Genomic DNA, 18,853 nt, shown 5'->3' on the forward strand with positions numbered 1-18,853 from the left:
GAGTTGCAACTGCTGTTCTAGGGAAAAAGAGCCAAGAGGTAAACACAAACGCTGTGGTCTAAGACCTCAACTGTTGTGTCTGAGCCAGTGAGTACTAAAGGACTATTCTGGGGAAATAAGGCCAGAGGGTACACGGTATAGGGAGGATCAATAAAAAAAGAACTTTCTAACAAAACCAGAATAATCTGCCCAAGTATATGGTCCTCCTTCACTAAAAAAGAATAAATGGGAGTCACCCCTTTTCAGGGTCCCAAAGGAGACTAATTCACTGGGTGAAGAACTAGAACAGACATGCAAAACATCCCTTCAAGTCTGGGTTTCTCTGATGTTTTAATCTAATGAGCTTCATTATCATCAGTACCCATCTACCATGAAGAACACACTGAGTTGGGCCATGCAAGCTTTTGGTGTACTATTTCCATGGGCTTCACTATCTGATCCTCTTGGGTACTTTAACTTACCATAAACATAGGGAAACCTTAATATTTCGTTAGTGTTGACAAGTGAGGACTACTCCTGCCCTGCAGTCATTCCAAGTTATAGTGAGGGGAATCACAAGGAGGCATCATGGCATAATGGACAGAAAACCAGAACAGGAAACTGCCTGGGGAAACTTGATAATCTTCCAAACCTCAGTGTATTTCATCTGTAAAATGGGACTAAAATTTAGCTGTGTCTATTCTAGACTGTTGTACAGACTAAATCAAACGATGCACGTAAAGATGCTCTGACAATTGTACAGTGCTATATAAATGCAAGGACCTTCCAGTACAAAAACACCACAGACTGATTACGTGTTGTTTTTTTGTCTCAAATGCATTTTGCTTCCTTGGTAGAAGAATCTGGATCAGTCTACCTATCTGCCCAACCAATGAATGCTCCATGTATCCACTTATTTACCTACCTCTCCATCTCTAACTCAAACCTCACTTTTCCAAAGCCTCTCAACCCAATATATCCAGAATTCTAAATGTATTAATTTAATTAAGGAGGAGAAATCAGGTCATCACAAAGGTGATCAACCTTTCTCCAGGAAAGGCACAGAAGATCAACCGCTTGCTAAAATAATGTTTTCAATTTTAAATTCTGCTTACTGGCTCACTAGGAGATAGATACTAATTCTTTTTTTCCCTGGTGCTCATTAATCGTTGAGAAAGGAGCTACACCAGTCCATACACCAGTTGGCTCAAGCACCCATTTTTAGAGAGGAATGTCAACAACAGGAGCAAGAACACGTTACCTAAAAATTCAGTGTCATGAACATTGCCGAGTCCCACGTAAGAAGGAAGATGTGATCTATAGTTATAAAATGTAAAGCGGCAAGTCAGGAAGAATACATACCCTGAGAAGTTCCAAACAGAGAGGTGAGAGTTAATCCCTTTATGGGAATTTTAAATTGTCAGGCTGTGCTATTTCCTACTGCGAAAGCTCACCAGTATCTGACTTTCATTATTTATTGAAGGTTATTTCTGCTCTAGGCCATGCTTATTCACTTTTAACAGACCTAAGCAATGGTTCTTTAAGAATCCTTATGCAAATAGGAGTTTTCAAGCTACATAAAGTTTCACACAAACCAGAGTTATATTCACGAAATTCCTTTATAATTAAATTTTAAGCAAGAAAACTGCAGGGAGTTAGGCATTAGCATTCCTTGTTGTTTAAAATGTAATTAATGTCCAGCAATAAATTAAATAATAAATTAAACAGGTACTTGTCACTTTTAACAGGTAATAATGGGAACTAACATACATACAGAATACATTTGTTTAAAAGGTGATATAACTGTCATTGAAAGATTTTTTAACAATCAAGAGAAAATAAGATAAAGTGTCAGCAATTGAATGACAAATTCGGGCAACCACAAAAATGTGCTTACCTGTAATACAAATTTCTGATCTATGTATTTTTTGGCAATGCTGGGTTGGAATTCTTGGCTTTCCAAAAATCGTATGAAAAATTCATATACAAGCTGCAACAAACAGATTATAATTAATTTCAAATTGCACTTCACTGAGCATAGTATCAAAAACCATAAAAAGTCTGTAACACTAAAACTGACAGGGCTTAGAAAACTGAGTTTTAATATCAATTACAAGCTACGCCAGCCCTTCTTGTGGTTCAGAGTTGCTTTTATGTTTTTTAACTTTTCAAATTAAAAATCTAATACAGCCAAACAAAGCAAATAGAAATTCCCCCGCAGCCTCACTACTCAGAGATAACCACTGTCAACTATTTAATGTACGAATCTCCTCATTTTTCTCTACACTTCTACAACATACCAGTGAACTATAAATATATTTTTATATAGTTTTCAAACTACTTTTACCATCTGAACAATATATTATATACAATTTATGTCAATAATAACTAAGCCATCTTTCTTAGTAGCTACAAAGAGTCCACTGTACATAATTTTTAAATGAATAATTCCATTATTCATAATCAATTTAACAATCTCCTATGCTTCGACGTTTAAATAGTTTCTCAATTACTTCTCTATCAAATTATGCCACATTGTGCATCATGTAATATACATCAGTGTGCATTTGCTCAATTATTGCATGAGGAAATATTTCTAGAAGTGGCAACGTTAGAGTAAAAGATACCCAGACATTTCAGGATTTTCAGCATTTATTGCCACATTTCCTTTCAGAAAATCTATGGCAATTTACACTCCTCTAAGCAATGGATGATGGTTTAGCAGAAAACTCTCATCTGCAAGGAATGAGAATATTCTCATCTGCAGAATCAATCTGAAATAACTGTTCTAATAAACAGAAGATCATTGTTTATGTTCTTGGCAAAATAAATCTATGTTAAAGTACACATGAGGGGGCCTGGGTGGCTCAGTCAGTTGAGCGTCCGACTTTGGCTCAGGTCATGATCTCGCGGTTCGGGAGTTTGAGCCCCACGTCAGGCTCTGTGCTGACAGCTCAGAGCCCAGAGCGTGTTTCGGATTCTGTGTCCCCCCTCTCTCCGCCCCACCCTGCTTGTGTTCTGTCTCTCTCTGTCTTTCAAAAATGAATAAACATTAAAAAAAATTTTTTTTATTAAAAAAATTTTTTAAAAGTACACATGAGATCCTGGTGTAATATACAACAGTTCATAAAAAACAGAACTTGTAAGAGGCAGACAGACACTGTGTTGGGAGTCTAGCTCTGTCCCCTACTGTGTAGCCCTAGGCAAGTTAATTTCTCTAAAATTATGTTTCTTCAACTGAATAATGAGGATGATAATCCCTAAGACCGAATGTGATAATATATATAAAGCACTGCGCACAGTAACTAGTACATATCACCATTATCACTATTACCTAAAATAGCATTCTCAGGAGTTTTTAGTCCTACTCCTTTACATTTAAAAATTGTTGAAGACTCCAAAACCTTTTGTTTATATGATAAATACGAAAAACATATATATATACATATATATATATATATGTATATATATATATAAAGTCAGAAAAACAATGAGAAAATTTCAAATACGTATTTGTTATTTCATTTTAAAACAACACATTACACATTAACATAAATAATGTATGTTTGTGGGAAACAACCATATTTTCCAAAACCATTACTGAGAAGCATTATTTTTATTTTTGAAAGATCTATAATTGCATATTAGAAAACAGTTTAATATCTGCTTCTGTATTCAATCCATTGTGACATACTGTTTTGGTTGAAGTATGTAAACAAAATTGAGCCTCATGCAGATCTAACAGTATGAAAAAGGGTGAGTATTTTCAAAGTATTTTCACACAATTGTGGATATTCTTTTTTGATACTACACCAAAACTTGACAGTTGTTTCTCAAATAGGAGTTGCACTGCAGAATCTGAAACCAAAATCAATGAGTTTTTCATACTTTGTTACACTAAATTCCAATGGTCTGTCATGTACTTTGAATGGGTCTTTACCATGTATGGTTTCCTAACATCATTCACTGGAAAATACTGGTTCACTGAGTTATGCGTTTTTCAAATGGTGACAAATTTTACTAGATTGTATCAAAAAGTCACATTCCTTAATATCTCCAATTTCATCAAAAAGTCTAAGCTTTAATTAGCTATAAAGTTCAGCAGAAAGACAAGTTTTCCAAAATTCTAATTCTAAATTTTGCTGGAATGCTCTAATTTAATCAGCACTGGCGATGATTTTCTTTGTCTATTTTCAAAAAACACATCTACCAAATACCCAAGTTGGAGCAAGCACAGTTTGCTAGACATTCCTGTGGGCAAAACTGATCATCTCATGAAAAGACAGCCAGTGTAGCCTGTAGCTCAATCACACAAATGCTTTAGCACACAAGATGATCGGTATACTTAAGTATACAGTCATTGGGCTTTATGCATACTTCCCACTTTGTCACAGAGAATATTTCTTAAAATGTGTACTCGAAAGTCAAGACTTAATGATATTTAGTTTAATAATTTTTGCTGCTTCTCCAAGAACATTCTTAATTGAGACTGGCTGTTTTTTGTCAATGCACGTCAGTGAAGACTATCTACCAAGCCAATGTGCCACAACCGCTGTGATTTGTGCTAAGGCAGCAGCAATTTGACCACCAACGCTTTTGCAAATATGATTTCAAATGTCAACACAGTGAAAACAGCAAACAGCATAGTATTATTATAAAACCAGTTTTGACTTTGCAGGCCTGAAAATCAGGTCTCAGGGTCCCCCCAAGGGACTGCTGAGACCACTAACTTAAAAGCATCATACAGTGACCTTACCTACGACTTTAGACTTTAGCTTAACACTTAAATTAGGTATGCACATTAGGATTTTACTTTAAAGTAAAAAACTGTTTTTCTCTTTGAAATTCTGAATTTGGAAAAACTTCTTGCTCAATAACCTGAACATTATCAAATTGTACTTCTTTTTTGTTTTTAATGTTTATTTATTTTCAGAGAGAGCAAGAGAGAGAGCACGCATGCACATGAGAGCAGGGGTAGGGGAAAGATAGAGAAAGAGAGAAAAAGAGAGAGAGACAGAGACAGAGAGAATCCCAAGCAGGCTCTGTGCTCTCAGCGCAGAGCCCGATGTGGGGCTCAATCTCACAAACCGTGAGTTCATGACCTGAGCCAAAATCAAGAGTTGGATGCTTAAGCAACTGAGCCACGCAGGTGCCTCTGTCAAGCTGCACTTCTGGCATCATAATGTGACTCAGTCCCGACACCTTCTAGAAGAATTGTTCCTGTTTCATACACTAGGTTTTCCACTCTCTTTTACAAACAGAATGTCGGCCTTATTCAAATAACCATAAAAGGGGGGTTAATTCCCACAAGTGGAGAGATTCTCATCTTGCAGGCCTGACTTGTGGGCTGGCAGGACTTTCCAGCAAGATTGGCAAAACGCTCTCCCCACTCTGGTCCCTTGAAAGCAGTTATGGTTTAAAACACTTGGGTGGAAACACTTCAGACACATTTATTAATAAGCATAAATGTTCTCTACACTTACGAGACAGATTTTTACCTCAGAATCAAAATCTCTCTTGGATTCCCAAAGGGAAAGACAGACTGGGGACTGAGAATAATTTACTTTTCAAGGTCACATAAATGAATTCTCCAAGGAACATGAGTAAAAAAACTGTAGCATTTCTATTTTTCAGTCTCAAGTGTAGAGGCGCCAAAAACAACCCTCTGATTGCAAATGGAAGTCCTGCAAAATCATATTCTACTGGAAATACACACCCAAATACAGAAAATACACAAAGAATAACCATGGTAACTGTGGGATACCAGTTTAAAAGACACCAATGCAGGTATAACGGAAAAGATCAAGTAACATACATATAGTAGAAGCTTTGATATATTTAAGCTAAAAATTTGGATTTAAACATTTTTCTATTTTTAAATCTCTCCAAAGAGCCAGGATTTGTTATGAGTAATCTTGTATGGGCCACAAATTTAAATCAGACAAGATGTGTGCAGAAGCAGTCTACCCAATCAATAACCACATCTCAATGCAATTTGGTTGTTCTCTACTATTACCATATATTTGGTAATGAACACCTTGCTTCCTTATAAAATGTGGTCCACAAGAAGAAGCACGCTGCCAAAGCTGCAGCTAATAAATGCCGGAGCTGTGTTTCGGTCAGAAAAATAGCTGAATTGATGAAAAAGTCAAATGTTAAATTTCGTGATAACTTACTATACTATAACATGCATGACTTATCATGAACAGAAAAAAGAGATTTCTTGAACCTTCAGAGAGTGCTCGTCAGTACTAAAAACCACCTATCAGTGAAAATGGAAAGGTGAAGAATTTGTGGAGTCAGAATACATAAGAGAAACACAGGAATCTTGAGTACAAAGACTTCCATAAAGGAATAGTTGCTGAAGGCAACAGAGGGTGCCCACTGACTTGACCTTTACTAGGAATAAAGGCCAATTTGTGAATTTTTAAAAAAATTGTTTAATGTTTATTTATTATTGAGAGATGGAGAGACACAGAGCGTGAGCAGGGGAGGGGTAGAGAGGGGGGAGACACAGAATCCGAAGCAGGCTCCAGGTTCTGAGGTGTCAGCACAGAGGCCGACGCGGGGCTCGAACTCACAAACTGCAAGGTCATGACCTGAGCTGCATTGCTTAACCAACTGAGTCACCCAGAGGCCCCGGTCAATTTGTGAATTTTAAAGGTAGGTTTCCTTTATCTGATCCAACTTAAGTCATATTTCCCCCTGAGCTAAAGAAGGGATGAGACGATTATAGGCTTGAACAGAGTGGCAACACAGATGGAGCCACACCGTTCTGGGATACAGTTTGTGACTTTACATCCAGAAGGGGACAGCTCTCACTGCTGTTCCTCACCGTTGCTTCGGTTTTCGAGTTTCAGGTGAACTAACAGTTAATGCTCCAGTAGCAATGACACAGTGTAAGCTAGAGATTTTTGGTGGCAGAATTTAGTTTAATAGCTTTAGAAATTAATTTGGTCCTGTATTTTATAGAGTCATTAAGCTTAGAAAGGATTAACTGAAATACTTAAACTTTACTGTGCTTTAGGAGAAATTTATATCTTTGGTGATCACGATTTAGAGTATTCAAAAAGCTCTTGCAAATGGCCAGAGTGGTCTACTGTCTCTGGGATGCGGAGAAGACAAATTGAAGCTTTGAAGACATCTCTCTGTCTTTTCCACGGTGAGACGTGGGGCTTCCCTGAGATTATCTTGTTTGTTTTGTTTTTTAAATTTCTTCCAGACTATACTGTACTTCTGTGACTGGTGAGCATTACGAATAAGACAGGACAAGAAGTCCACCTATTCGAAAGAATTTTTTTTTTTTAATTTTTGTCACCATTTGGGATGTACCAGGAAAAGCACAAATAATTTTCCAAATTTCTTAGATCGCAGATAGTATGTCTGACACCTTAAAAAAAAAAAAATATCAAGCAGCTAAAACAGGAAATCAGCTACACTGTTTTAACTAATTTACTCAATCCTGGCATTGATAGCAGGGATACATATGTATAACATGCCTGGGTAAGAGTTGAGAAAACAGAGCCCCTGAAAGCTCTCCTCATAACTAGGAGAAATAGCATACATATGTATCTGTAGCGACCTTGAGTTGCCAAAGCAAGACAGGGAAAGTTGCAAATCGATGTCAAAAATTCTGACGTGGGGAAAAAATAAACTTGTAGAATATCTCTAGGCCTCATCGTGCTGCTGCACAGTTTTCTGCTCTTTAGAAAGTCAACTAGTAGCCGTGAGCACACTTCAAAGATGCGATATCGGGCTTCTGCCTCTGCGTGACTGATGTACGAGGTTCTGTTCCCTCTCTCCATCCCTTCCCTCCTGGCTGGTTGTCATCCGGCCTCTGAGGACATCCTAACTCGATGGAAAGATAGCCTTGGGGACCATTCCATTCATATTTCCTTGTTCTCTTCCTTTGAGAAACGTGGGCCTGGAGCGCGAGCAGCCAGGAGACCAGTATGGAACAGTACATACAGTACAGATGGGCCGGGTGCTGGGAGCGGAGATGCGGGGACGGCCCTGATTTGTCCCGGCACGTGCGTAGGACTGGAAAACATGGCCTTCTCAGTGCAAGAGAACAAAACTGGCCTTCACGCAAGCTTTCTATCAGCTGTTGCTCTTTCTTGCACGATGTAGCAGCTACTTCAATTCGTTTTTGCCCTTCTAGGCTACAGAAACACATCTGTGGTTATCACGAAGACAGGAGTTCAAGGTCCCCAGGATACCTGCTGCTGAAAATGAGATATAGACTCTGTGACCTAATCACATCTAACTAATAATGTGAAAACAGCTCAGCTCCTGTTGGAGGCTGCGGCAGGCAGGATCACAGAGAAGCTCTAATAAAAGAACAAGAACTGTGCAACCTGGGAGAAACCACACTAAAGCATTACACCGAAACTTATTATTTTATTCTTTTGGCATCCTAATTATCAAGAGTGAGAAACACAGAAAGCATTCTCTAAGCTTTCAACTAATGTACTCTAATTTGATTTCCGGGTGAATAAAGGCCTTCAAGAAACTCCCATGCTAATCAGCTAATAAGTTAATGGATCTTTCTTTTATAACAAATGGTAGTTCAAAGTACCTGTAAGTGTGGCCATGATGCCTCAAGGGTAGGTTCATCTTCTTCTGGATCAAATTCATTGCTGTCACTAGGAGGGAGAGTTCTGAATATATTGCAAGACACCTAAAAATAAACAAGCAGCAGAGTTAGCTGGAAGTACCTCCTGGGCAGCTGTATACAAGGTTTGCAGCCAGCCAAAGGGAACCCAGATGACAGATGATGGCAACACCATCAAACTGGAACGGGGACCTCTCTCCACGGGCTTTGAGGCCAAGACCACCCCTCGGCAAAGCCAGAAAGTAGTAGAGTAGCACCTCCAGCCCTCCTGAACAGTACTCCTTGCCCAGGCCCCTTTGATTTTAGACCTCCCATCAAAGCCTGCTCGTGCTTACTTACCCGGCAAGCATGCTTCTAATTCACCAATTTACACTAAGATAGAAATAACTAATGGGCTAATGGGCTTTATGTATTTCCCTTTCCAGGTTTATTCACGATTTGCAAATTAACAGTTGAACTAATGGTAAAATCCCAGGCATTTACAAAAAGCAAATCAGAAAAGATTATTTCCAAACCTAACATACTTGAAATCATCCTTCACCTGTTCTCAGTTGGTTTACAAAGCAGTAATGATGCCCTGCATAAGCTGTATCTGTGACACAAATCTCTGTGAACTGACTAGGTATTCCGTTACCATCGGCAATTTCCAAATTAAATGCTGGTTGCTCAAAGAATGGCCAGGAGTTGATAACTATTGAAACTGGGTGATGAAGGCATGAGGACTCATTATGCCAGTCTACTATTTCTGCACATGTTCCAAGATTTCTGTAGTAAAATGCTTATTTTAAAACTGCGGCGGGCACCTGGGTAGCTCAGTCAGTTACGTGGCCGACTTTGGCTCAGATCATGATCCCACTGCTTGTGGGTTCTAGCCCCGTGTCAGGTCCTATGCTGCCAGCTGCCAGCTTAGAGCCCGTTTCAGATTCTGTCACTAGCTGTCTGCCCCTCCCCGGCTCAAACTCTTGTCTCTTTCTCCCTCTCTCTCTAACATTAAAAAAATAATTTAAAACTGCGGCTGGTACTATTCTTGAGGTTCCTTTTTGACTTGCTTCTTGTCCCACATAGTCATCCATCCTCTCTCAATGACCCAAACATATTCTCAGATGTGAAGAAAAAATGGGGGGAGGGGGGAGAGGAGGGGTCAGTGGGGTAAAATGTGTACAAGGCAAGAAAGGAGACTGCACCAGAAGCCTTTGCTGGACTTTCTGTATAATGCAGAAAATACTAAATATAGCACGCTGCTCTGGAAGAGAGAAGAAGAAAGGCTTTTGGGGTCCCATTAATCCAAATGTATTTGTTTACTTAACAAATAGTTACTAAATGCCCATCATGTTCACACACTGTTCCAGGCACTGGAAAAATAACAATGAACAAAGCAGAAAAAAGTCTGTGCCCTCTAGGAGCTTATGTTTTATTTAAACCCCTAAGTATCCCAATTTCCTCACTATGGAAACTGAGCCCAGATGTGTAAGCTATGGAAAAGAGATTTGATTTGATTTGATTTGAAGTGTTATGGGAAGCCATTAGTTGATCTTAAACAGAAATGTGACATGATTTGATTTTTGCTTTTTAAAAAATCATTCTGGTAGCTCTGTATTGAACAGACAGGAAGGGGACAAGTTAGAAGCCTCTGAAGGTGGCAAGAGATGATGATGGTTTGGACTGGGATGGTGGCAGAGAAGACAGAAATAGATCAATTCAAAATATACTCTGGAGGTAATATTTGCTGTTGGCTTGGATATATGGGGTGAAGAAAAGGAAAGAATCAAGGATGAGTCATAGATGCAAGGCCATCTACCCAAGATGGAGATGGCTGGGAAAGTGAAAGCTTTTTTTGTTTATGTGTGTGGGTGGGGAGGTCCAGAGATCCAGTTAGGAATGCGTTAAAGAAGCAATATCTAGGAGCCGATCAAACATATGAATCTGGACCTCCAAGCTGGACAGGTCAGGACTAGAGACATATAAGGACTCTTTGGCATACAGATGATATTTAAAGCCATGAGACTAATGGATCAGCGTGGAAAGGAGTAAACAGAAAGACCCTCAGGCATCCAACACTCAGAAATGAGACAGAAAAAGAACCACCAGGCAACACAAATGAAAAGGAACAGAAAGAAAGTAGGAGAAGAAAAGAACTAGTTTAGGGTCTCAGGAACTAAGGGTATCTTAGGACAAAGACGTCAACAGCAGCAAGTGCTGCTCTGAGGTTGACTGAGATGCACATAGAGCAGTACCTATCGGATTCGGCAGCTCTATGAAGTGGATACTATGATTATCTCCAGTTTACCACTGAGGAAGTAGGAACACTGGTGTTGAGAAGATCTGAGGTTACACTCAGTAACCAGCAGTTACAACTGAACCCAGGCTGTCAGGCTCTACCACAGTGTTCTAGAAAAGTAGGCAGACCACTTCTTTTGCTCTACTTTAGCTGAGATGACTGAAAACAATCATTCGATTATACCATTTCTGCCACAGCCAATGACAGCACGCGTAGGTATTTTTGTCCCTTCCAATGATTATTAGGAATTCCATTTACAAAGAAACTAGTGAGTTTTCAGAAAGCCATCAACCAATGACTTCTCTGCAACCAGCCAGCCACGCTGTAATCAAAAGGGCAGAGGCACCTGGGTGGCTAAGTTGGTTAAGCGTCCAACTCTGGATTTTGGCTCAGGTCATGATCTTACAGTTTGGGAGCTCGAGCCCTTGTAGGGCTCTGTGCTGACAAATGCGGAGCCTGCTTGCAATTCTCTCTCTCCTCTCTCTGCCCCTCCCCCACTTGTGCAAGTGTGCTCTTATTCTCTCTCTCTCAAAATAAATAATATTTAAGAAAAAAGACACACAAAGGGGCAAAAGTCTTTCAGTCCCTTGCTTTTGAAACCATAAATTTCGAAAACTGAATTTTCATGCCAACTAAATCATTCAAATATTTACTGTACTCTGTAACAGTTTTTTTCCTCTTCCAAAATGTGAAAATAAACCATAAAAGTTAAAAAGCGAGTGGGCCTCTGTATAGTAAAAACTAAAAGGACACAGAAACTTCTGCTCCTTTATACTCTTGGACATATACACTCTCTTAAAGTGCCCATCACATGCTGCAGCAATTGTTTACATAACTATCTGTCTCTCTCCCCTAATGAAGAGTATGCAATGTCACGTTCATATTTGTTTTCCTAGCACATACGAGGCATCCAATAAATGTTCACAAAATAAAAACTTGGACACATTTTGGTTTTGTGTATTTTGGTTTTGCTTTTTAAAATTTCAATTTAAAGTTTTCTGAGTAATTTAAATAAATCTAGGTTATTTAACTTAAAATGGTTAACTCTGTACAGAGTTCATCTAAACCTCTAATTTGGTCAAAGCTTCATCTCTCAATTATCACATCAAAAGAATGTCAGGTACGGAAATAATCCAAACACCGAGTGGTTTTAGAGGCATGCACATCTCATTTAGCTACACACTGCTGTTTCTTCCGATTTGCCTTCCTTATAATGCTTTATTCAGTTTACTTCTAAATATTCACCACATGAATAATGAGGAAGCACAGATCAAATGGGCTGGACAATTACAAGCTGACTCAGTTGGTTAAGTAGTTTGCTAACAGATTTGGAAAGAATGTCAAAGCATATCAAGTGTCACGGAAATGGCCAAGCTTTTGACCCAGGCTGGCACTGTGCTTAATAAAAATGTCATGAATGGATGAACCATTGCTCTCATCCTTGAGAATCTATTGGGAAAAACTAATCCAAGACAAGTCTGAAAAATCTACTTTTTAAAAAGTATTTTCTGCATTTTTTTAATGTTTATTTATTTTTAAGAAAGAAAGAGCATGTGCTGGGGATGGGGGGCAGAAAGAGAGGGAGACAGAGAATCCAAAGCAGGCTCCATGCCAGCAGCAGAGAGCCTGATGCTGCGCTCAAACTCATGAACTGTGAGATCACAACCTGAGCCAAAATCAGACGCTCAACTGACTGAGCCACCCAGGCACTCCTGAAAAAACCACTTAAAGTAGTCATTTACAACATTCTACAAAAAGTGTAAAATTAGAAATAATCTTTATGTCCAACATCCAAGAGGTACATCAACTCAGAATACTGTGCAGCATTAAAGATGATGGCTATACAGAAGCACAAAGAAATGTTTATAAATAAAGATTTAGGGGGAAGACAACTGAAAATGATGAGACTTTAACCATACAGGATAGAAATGCATATCTAAAGGAAAATTTTAAAAAGCTGTAGGAAAGCAAGAGGAATATGGATGATAAACTAGGTAGTTGCTGTCATTCCTCTTGAGGCACACGAAATAATTCCTAAATCTATAAAAGTAAGAGACATACGGTATATAAGTCATGCCTTTAATTTCAATATGAAAACGGGCTCTTGAATTTGTTTGAATGAGATTATTACTGTCAGGAGAGAGTTAAAAATCAGAGCTTCCTACAATGCCTAGAGCCTAGTTCAGGAACGAATGGTTAAAAAACTCAATGAATGGACCAGTGTAACTATACGGTTGAACTCCAAAATCGGGAGTTTAAAACTGGTTTATCCACAGCGAGAAGTGGGGAAAGGGAGGTGGTCCTCCAAATCCCCTGACTTTGCCGCAACATTTAATATGTGTGAGTCCGAGCTAGGAAAAGATCTAGTTGCCCTGGTCCTATTTTCAAAAGATTTCCAAGATCGAAAAATGGTTAAAAACCAATATCCAGGGGCTCAGTCGGTTGAGTGTCCGAGTCGATTTGGGCTCGGGTCACGATCTCACAGTTCCGGAGTCTGAGCCCCGTATGTGAGTCTGCGCTGGCAGGCTAACGGCACAGTGCCTTCTTCAGGTCTACCGTCTTTTCTCTCTGCCCCTCCCCACCCCATGCTCTTTCTCAAAAAATAAACATTAAAAAGAAAACAAACCACTATCCAACATGGTAAATTTGCTTCCATTAAATCTTTTTTTATCACTGACAGCCACTTCTGATTTCTAGTCCAGGTTTTAAAGGGATTACTAAATAGGTAACGTTATTAAATAGCCAGCAGCAGGTTTATGCTTATGCAAACATGTCATGACCACAAGTCGCCACGGGCAATACTCCCCACCACAGACCAATTTTGTGGAGTCTATGTGGCTACACTGAAATGCAACATGGTATCGTAAACTCTCGAAAACTGTCTCTATTATGTATTTAAATGCATGAGGCTCTAGTCATAGGCTGTCTATTTTATTTATTCAGGAATGGGTTCTCCAAAATGAACAAAAGAAATTTTTACAGTACATTACAAGGATTTGGTTTCCAACTATTTTATTTTAATCTACACTGGTATCAATGTGAAGAAAAAGAAGTTTAAGAAATAAGTGTCTTTGAGGTATAATCTGATTCGCTTTCATTCCAAAGGCATTATAATACAATAAATGTTGAATATTGGAATCGAACTACAAGTTTGAAGGCACTGGGCTGGCCTCTAGAAAATGGCTATAAGGACAGAAAGCAAGGCTGAGGGAAGAGGAGAAACACGTATTAAAATCTAAATAACCCCTCCTTAAAGATAGAAAATTTAGGATTAGGAATTCCATGTTGCTTCTAGAATTCAATCATGTTAGAGACTCTCTCTCATCCAGCTCCCTCCTCTTACCAATAAGAAAACAGCTTGTGAGTTTTGCAAGGTAACACAGCACCATGATACGCACAGATGGTTCTCGGGGTCCTTTCTCTGGCGCATCACCTCCACCCCATCCTTGAAGACCATGCATGGACCTGACTTCTTCGTCTCTTTCTCTTTCTCCTCTGATTCCCCCACCACATTTCTTTCTATCAGTTTTTTGACTTCTCATCTCTCTTTTCCCATTATCTCCCTCCAGTGGCCCTCAATGGCAACCACGGACACCATTTCACTGTCTCCCACCACCGCCGTGAACATTCAGAACTATGTTGACCTTTCTCAACATTAGAAGAAAAACAGAACAATCTCTTCAGCCTCACCGTCTGGTTCAGACCTCCATCTTCAAACGTCCTGATTACTGACTGCCAAGTTTCCTCTCCGGTGCTCCTATTCCTCACATCCCTTCTTCTCATCTCCCCGAGCTAGAGTTCCACATGTCGTACGGGACGTACTTAGACTAAAAAAAGTATTCGTTGTTTATCTGAAATTCGAATTGAACTAGGTGCCCTGTGTCTTTATTTGCTAAAACTGACAACTCTAAAATAACACTAATATTAAGAAAGAACCCATACTGGATACAACTCGGTTGTGAACCGGTGAGCACCTGCACCATAGCACCCGGGGAGGGATGGGGGGTGAAGGAGGGGGATAGTGCCTCAGGCCAGGCCTGGCACCAATAGCTGCCTGCTCTGGGGGACTAGCTGCTCTCTTCTTTTTCAACTCTTTAGTTTACTGCTGATTACCATTAACTATAGTGCAAAAATAAGTAAATCTCAACGTCTTGGCCAAATGTGAAAGAGACAACTTAACAGGATCCTAAGTGCCTGGCCCCGTAAGTAAAGAAGTGTCTAGGCATATTTTAATCAGGTTTTGATTAAACAAACATCTTACTGTTTCTTGACTTGCAATATCAAAATACAACTCTTAATATTTTTAAATAGTTATTTAAGCTACTGCAGGAAAAAAAAAAAAAACAAAAAACCTCTCACTTTCCTGAATCTCTTGATCTCCATGGAAATGCTACTACTAATTTTACACCTTGATTTTGATTGACATTTTGCTGTTGTTTAAGGAAAATGACTAGCACATTACAAAAGAATAGAATGCGGATAGCACCTGTGAGCTACTCACTATTAAATATCTGCCAAGATTCTCAATGAACAAAACAAAAGGTAAGAACAATATAGTGAATTATTTTTTAAAAAAACACACAACTAATGAATACTTTCGGTTCCCTTTAGTTATGCATTTGTGAGCACCATTTGCACCGAAGGTCTGGGTAAAATCAGACATATAATGTACTCGGAAAACCACCTGTAACTACAGTATAACAAAACAACTTAAATCATCTTGCCTCTGTTTTACAATACTACTTTCTAGATGAGTAGGTTATCATCTTGGGTAAATGCAGATGAACTAGTCGACCTCATGAACATTTCTCCCTCTTTTATCTGTGACACTGTAATTTCATGCAATATTGCAAGTATACTGACTATAAATACAAAAATAATGACATCACAGCTATAAAATGAATTTTCTTGAAATTTCATCTACAAAGTAGATTTTCTAACAAAAAAAAAAAGGACAATACAAATGACGTTAAATAGAGAACATCCAAGCAAATTGAAAAGTGCCATTATTCCTCTAGCACTATTTGTATTAAGATCTTATGCAAGTAACCATTTCAATGATATCCCTCAGTTTTTTTTTTTATCCAGTTCATCCATTCGTTAATTCTATAATCCATCATGTATTGAAAAGAAACAAAATCATTTACTCAAGCATTTAGAACCAGAGGGAAGCCCCAGTAAATGCAATGTTGAAACTATGTCAGCATGCATTATTCTCATAGTATTTTGTGTTAGTCCAAAGTAAATGTATCAAATAAACATGATGAAACGTATAAAAGTAAGCAAAAGTTACTTTAAATCTCTAAATCAGACATTTGTACAGAGAAGACAATTTCCAAACACACTAGAATTAGTATTACATATTCAAACTCTAAGAAAAAGAACTAAAATTCTAACAGATATGCCTAGATACCTTGCTATGCTATTTATGTTTTAGAACATAAAAGTAATAAATGTTAAACACACATATAATGTCAAGGTACCTTTGGTAACACCAAATTTAAGAATTCTTAACAGTCCCAGTGATAAAGAACGTTTCAAATCTGACTCTCGGACCCTTTTTTTTTTAATTTTTTTTTTTTAACATTGGTTCATTTTTGAGAGACAGAGCACAAGTGGGGAAGGGGCGGAGAGAGAGGGAGACACAGAATCTGAAGCAGGCTCCAGCCTCCGAGCCGTCAGCACAGAGCCTGACATGGGGCTCAAACTCACGAACCGTGAGATCATGACCTGAGCCGAAGTCGGACGCTCAACCGACTGAGCCACCCAGGCGCCCCATCAAATCTCTCAGCCCCTTGTAAAGTAATTATAAATAATTATTGATATATAAAACCAGGAGGAAACTCCCAACATTTTGTAATTATGCTCAAGAAACTTAGAATCAGAGCAGATATACATCTTTTAAGCTTGTACTTTGATTAAGAAACAAATGGCAAAATTTTAAAACTTTCAATTAGCCCTTAATTTAACTCACTGGCAATTTGTTCAACCAGCAATTTGTTTCTAAAGCCAAACCGTGTCTTTTAATTATCGTAATAAGTTTACTGTAGTTGCCACTAGTCTCTTTTTAAACCTCGCCATCGCCATCGATGTGAATGAACACAGCTGTTTAAAAGTTATCTGAACACGTGAAACCATTAAAATCCCTTATTCTAACATAAGGACACGTCCTTAGCACTAAATCTAAAGAGAAATTTAACGAAATCAGTATGACAACTTCTTACGTTATGAGCCATCCACTGCAGGCCTACCTTTATTCTCTAACGCACTAAATACATAACTGTCACTACTATGTAATATTATCAATATAATTAAAAATTTCAGGCAAGAACTTCCAGAAGTTATTATTACAAACACGTTCACTTGAGTTAAATACAATTCCTTGAGGCAAAAGAATCGCCACAATGCTCTTGTTTGTCACAAAGCAGAGGTTCCGGCAACCCAAGGAGGACGAGAACGTTGTGATACACAGGTATGGTCAAGCTACTCCACCAAGGGTGCCCACATTTTTATCGTAAAACCACCTTTCTGGACGTCGCTCTATACTGAGGAGAAGACAGTCACTGAACCAGAACTAAAGACAGTATACACTGTTTACATGTGATTAGGAAACATGCACTTGTGACAGCTGATCTGTTTTACAACATCCGGAAATCCAGAAGAGGATTTAAACGATTTCTAAAGTTGATGGTTTCAACCTTATTACTGTTGCACATTTAATCTGTATGAGCCAGGCTTTCTAGGACATAGGCACTGTTCTATGATAACTGATTTCTGAAATGAGGCAGAAGGAACATCTTAAAATGACAAAAGCAGCTTAGCAGTCCTTTGGAGAAAGGGAGTAACAAACAAAACAGGAAGTTTAAGAACTTATGTTGCCCAATTAGAATTTTAAAACATCAAGTCAAATCTGAAAGACAAGATTAAAGTCATAGAAATCTTGGGCATGTGCTATTTTCCTAATTCACAAAGATGTCATTTTTATTTATATTTCCTTTAGCAAGTATTTCTTTCAAAATCTACTAGGTATGCACATCGTTTAGATTTACACAGACTAAAATAATCCGTTTTCATTGTCGTTATTACTGCTGCTGCCGCTGCGGTTGGTTCCGCTGATAACTGTTATCATCAACTGGTATAACTGTATTTAACAAAAACTGATTGTTTCTGAAAATAATTGGATCCCTTTAGATGTTCAGTTTCTAAAAGGATTAGAGCACTGACAACTGTATGGAAGAAAAGAATCTGTCCATGAGATCAAGAACAGAGAATCAACAGAATCTGAGTACAGATCCAAGTACATACAAGGTAGTTTTGAGGAGTACATCAACATTTAGTTAGAAGGAGACAAACGGGAGAAAAATGTGTGAAAGAAAGTACTCTGTCTTCCGTTCCACTCTCTTTCACCTACTGTACGCCCATCAGATGAGAAAGTGCCACAGGGGCAGGAAAAGAGATGGGGTGAGCGCAGGGTAAGGATGCAAGGGAAAGATGGAAGGCATCTGAGTTGAGTCCCGTCCGTGTACATTTATATAAAGTTCAAAATCATACAAAACTAATTAACAGTATTAACACCATGGCAGTGTCAGGAGAGATGATTCAAACCCAGAAAGTCTGTGCCTTTATGACAGTGCCGCATCCAGGCGTACTTAAAATGGGAGCTCTGTATGAGACAGTGGCACTGAGTGACAGAGTATGGGCTTGTGGGCAGACTGGCTGGGCCACGTCCTTACCACCATCCCCCTAAGAACTCTCCTTTAGCTGGTGCCTTTAGGTCTTTCCTTTGAGCTTATTTGATTCTCCAAAGAAGAAACATCCCTCTCCTGATTACAGGCATAAGGGATCTGAGCGCTGAGTGGTAAGAGGGTTGAGGATCTTCCCATCCAACGTGCTCCACTACTTTCAGAAAGGCGCCTGCTGTTGTCAGCAGTGCCTGGTGTCCATGAGCCCAGCTTCCCTCCAGTGTAGCCTCTCCAGAGAGA

General features: G+C 38.9%; 1 protein-coding gene across 3 annotated transcripts in view; it reads right to left on the minus strand.

Moving 5' to 3' along the window:
* PPP2R5E (protein phosphatase 2 regulatory subunit B'epsilon) overlaps positions 1-18,853 on the minus strand; it is a 150,698-nt gene that overhangs the window by 35,269 nt on the left and 96,576 nt on the right. For all 3 annotated transcript variants that reach the window (XM_019451597.2, XM_019451596.2, XM_019451595.2), the window contains exons 4-5: positions 8,558-8,659; positions 1,877-1,969 (exon numbers count right to left, since the gene is read on the minus strand). In XM_019451597.2, coding sequence (XP_019307142.1) covers positions 1,877-1,969; positions 8,558-8,659 — 195 coding nt within the window. The remainder of the gene's footprint in view (positions 1-1,876; positions 1,970-8,557; positions 8,660-18,853) is intronic.

This window comes from Panthera pardus, unplaced genomic scaffold (assembly GCF_024362965.1).
Source record: "Panthera pardus isolate Hobbes unplaced genomic scaffold, ASM2436296v1 HiC_scaffold_24, whole genome shotgun sequence".
NCBI classification, from domain to species: domain Eukaryota; kingdom Metazoa; phylum Chordata; class Mammalia; order Carnivora; family Felidae; genus Panthera; species Panthera pardus.